The sequence below is a fragment of the Montipora capricornis genome, chromosome 13 (genome assembly GCF_036669925.1).
Source record: "Montipora capricornis isolate CH-2021 chromosome 13, ASM3666992v2, whole genome shotgun sequence".
Lineage (NCBI taxonomy): Eukaryota > Metazoa > Cnidaria > Anthozoa > Scleractinia > Acroporidae > Montipora > Montipora capricornis.
In genome coordinates this window covers 391,026-393,378 of record NC_090895.1, presented here as the reverse complement: position 1 = coordinate 393,378, position 2,353 = coordinate 391,026, and the positions used below count along the sequence as shown (strand labels likewise).

The following is a 2,353-nucleotide window of genomic DNA, read 5'->3' as shown; positions in this document are numbered from 1 at the left end:
GTTTAGGAGATAGATTTCTAGCCATGGAAACTGTAATAAATTGTAAAACCTCCCATAGCTTTAGCTGGATAGGTGCGGCGTCAGTAATGAAGTTATGACTCGTGAAAAAAAGTCATTAGATTTGATCTAAAACAAATAACAAACAATATGTCTCATTTCTAGCACATCATGAATAACTGAAGCTGACGCACTTTAAACATTCATTTTTTTCAAGGTGATCATTTCCAGTTCTTGGATCTTCTCAATCGTTCTTACACTCCCGGCTTTTTTTGCGACAAATCAAAAACCGGACACCAACGATTGCTTGCCTCAAGAACAGTGGATGTACCAACTTGGGATTGTGTCGTTGTCTGTTTTTATTCTTTTCTCCTCTGTGGTAATGGCTGCCTTGTACTCCAGAGTGATTTATACTTTGTGGTTTAAGTATCCTGGTGGCCTCGTTCTTCCTCCTGACCAACAGGTAAAAGGCGTCAGTACTGTCCACGTCCCCTGGCAAATTAAATCATTTATGCATTGGTTTAACTAAAATAAGTATAAAATAAGTGACTCTGCGTTGCAGCTTTAATCAAATTCTCCAACAGATAACTCTTGCCTTTTTTACTTGCTCTCAAATTGTACCGGTTAATTTTCTTGAATTTGCTGGTTCGAGAATGAAGCTGTTTTAGTGGACATCGCCTCCTTTGCGAAAACATCTCAACAGGGCAGGTACAAAACACAGGTCACAAGTCACAATGACCTGTGACTTGTGACCAGGTAATAATCGTTTATAATAAGCCGCCAAGGACTTTCTTTAAGATGACGCCTATGCTGCTTAATTACGAGGGTCAGGGTTCAGGATTGGGCAAAAAACAGTAGGACAAACAAAGATAACAATAGGAAGTACGACACTATACAGCCAATGAAATATAGTGTTCAACAAGAGGTACGACTCTAACCAATTAAGAGTACAGTGTTTGGGAAGTCCGACCTCATTCTTAGGCTCCCAAGAGTACAGAGACTCTGGGAACGAGGTTGATCCGCTGAGCGAGGCACAGTTTTAAATACCTTCGATTTCTGTCCATGATGTTTTCAAATTTAAATCCGGAGTGGGATATTTCCTCTGAATTCCCTTTAGCCATCAAATATTCTCTGTATATTTATTTCTCGCTTCTTGCAATGAAACAATAATATTTGTAAAAAATATTTCATTCAGGCCTGGAAACAGTTTCCTTTCAGTTGAAACTACCCTGGGAAATTATGCCATACCAAGGTACGCCTGACAACTGTCGGAACGTTCCAAATACGCACACCAGGCAGGGACACGTTATATATTTGCCGGTAACAGAATAGATACAGTGTGTCTAAGGCAAAACCTGATTTCTTGTTCTAAACTGATATCTTTGTGTCTTAACAGGCCTTTTTGAAGGTAAGGAAGCGAGTCACACTTATGGTTATGACAGTCACCGCCATGTTTACCTTGTTTTGGTATTCTGACGTAGTAATTCATCTCCTTGAGCGCTTTTACTTCTTCAAGCGCCTTCTTTTGCCACGTGCCATCGTCCACACAATGCTCATGTTCAACGCCTCCTTGAATCCGTTTGCATACGCTCTTTTGAACCAACGATTCAGAGGGAAGATTAAAGAAATGGTGTTTAGAGGACCGCAGTTGCCAGGTCAGCAGGCTTTATCATGACTTTCCTTTTTTAAAGTTGTGGTTGAAATACTCTAGGCTGAGTCGAAATCTCGTGATGGTTTAGAATCCTTTTTAACCAGATAGCGTTTTCACTGGTTTTTCCTATGAAATACTAAAGAGGAAGCATTTAACTTTAACTTTATCAGTTTTCAAGGAAATAACATTTCATGAAACTTTTGAAGAAAGCAATCGGCACCTTCGATTATACAAATTTTATACATATGTTAAGAAGTCATTTTCCTTTTTTCTTTAGATTTTGAAAGCGTGTTCGCTTAACACCTGACTGGCGAAAGTTTGAGCTTTGATTTTTATCCAAAAGCTGCTTATTTTGAGTGTAAGGTTTGGATTTCTCGGTCCGCCATTACTCAAAATTGACCAATTGGACTTCAGAGGGTTGGATCTAGGGAAAAGTGACGTCATTTACTCAGTGGCGACAAGGGATGCCTGTATAAAGTTTAGAGACTCTAAGCTATGATCTAGTTGTTAGCTTGCACTTATAAGGGCAAACCAAAGTTAAGTTGGGAGGGGGGGGGGGGGGGGTGGGGTTGGGTAGCCTGAGTTAGATTTTAGTGAGTTGGGGGAGTTTGACTTTGTCAATCATAGTTAGTATTTATGTGACAGGGCTTTCCAGAAATCGAATGCCTACAACTTTGAAATGACCCAGAACCAATTTCTTATATG

At 39.8% G+C, this 2,353-nt stretch overlaps 1 protein-coding gene across 1 annotated transcript in view; it reads left to right on the top strand.

Moving 5' to 3' along the window:
- The window catches only part of LOC138029606 (G-protein coupled receptor 83-like), a 5,483-nt gene extending 3,811 nt beyond the window's left edge, over positions 1 to 1,672 (top strand). Inside the window, exons 4-5 of the mRNA XM_068877302.1 lie at positions 215 to 460; positions 1,394 to 1,672. Of these exons, the coding sequence (XP_068733403.1) occupies positions 215 to 460; positions 1,394 to 1,672 (525 nt within the window). The remainder of the gene's footprint in view (positions 1 to 214; positions 461 to 1,393) is intronic.
- Positions 1,673 to 2,353: the final 681 nt, after the last annotated feature.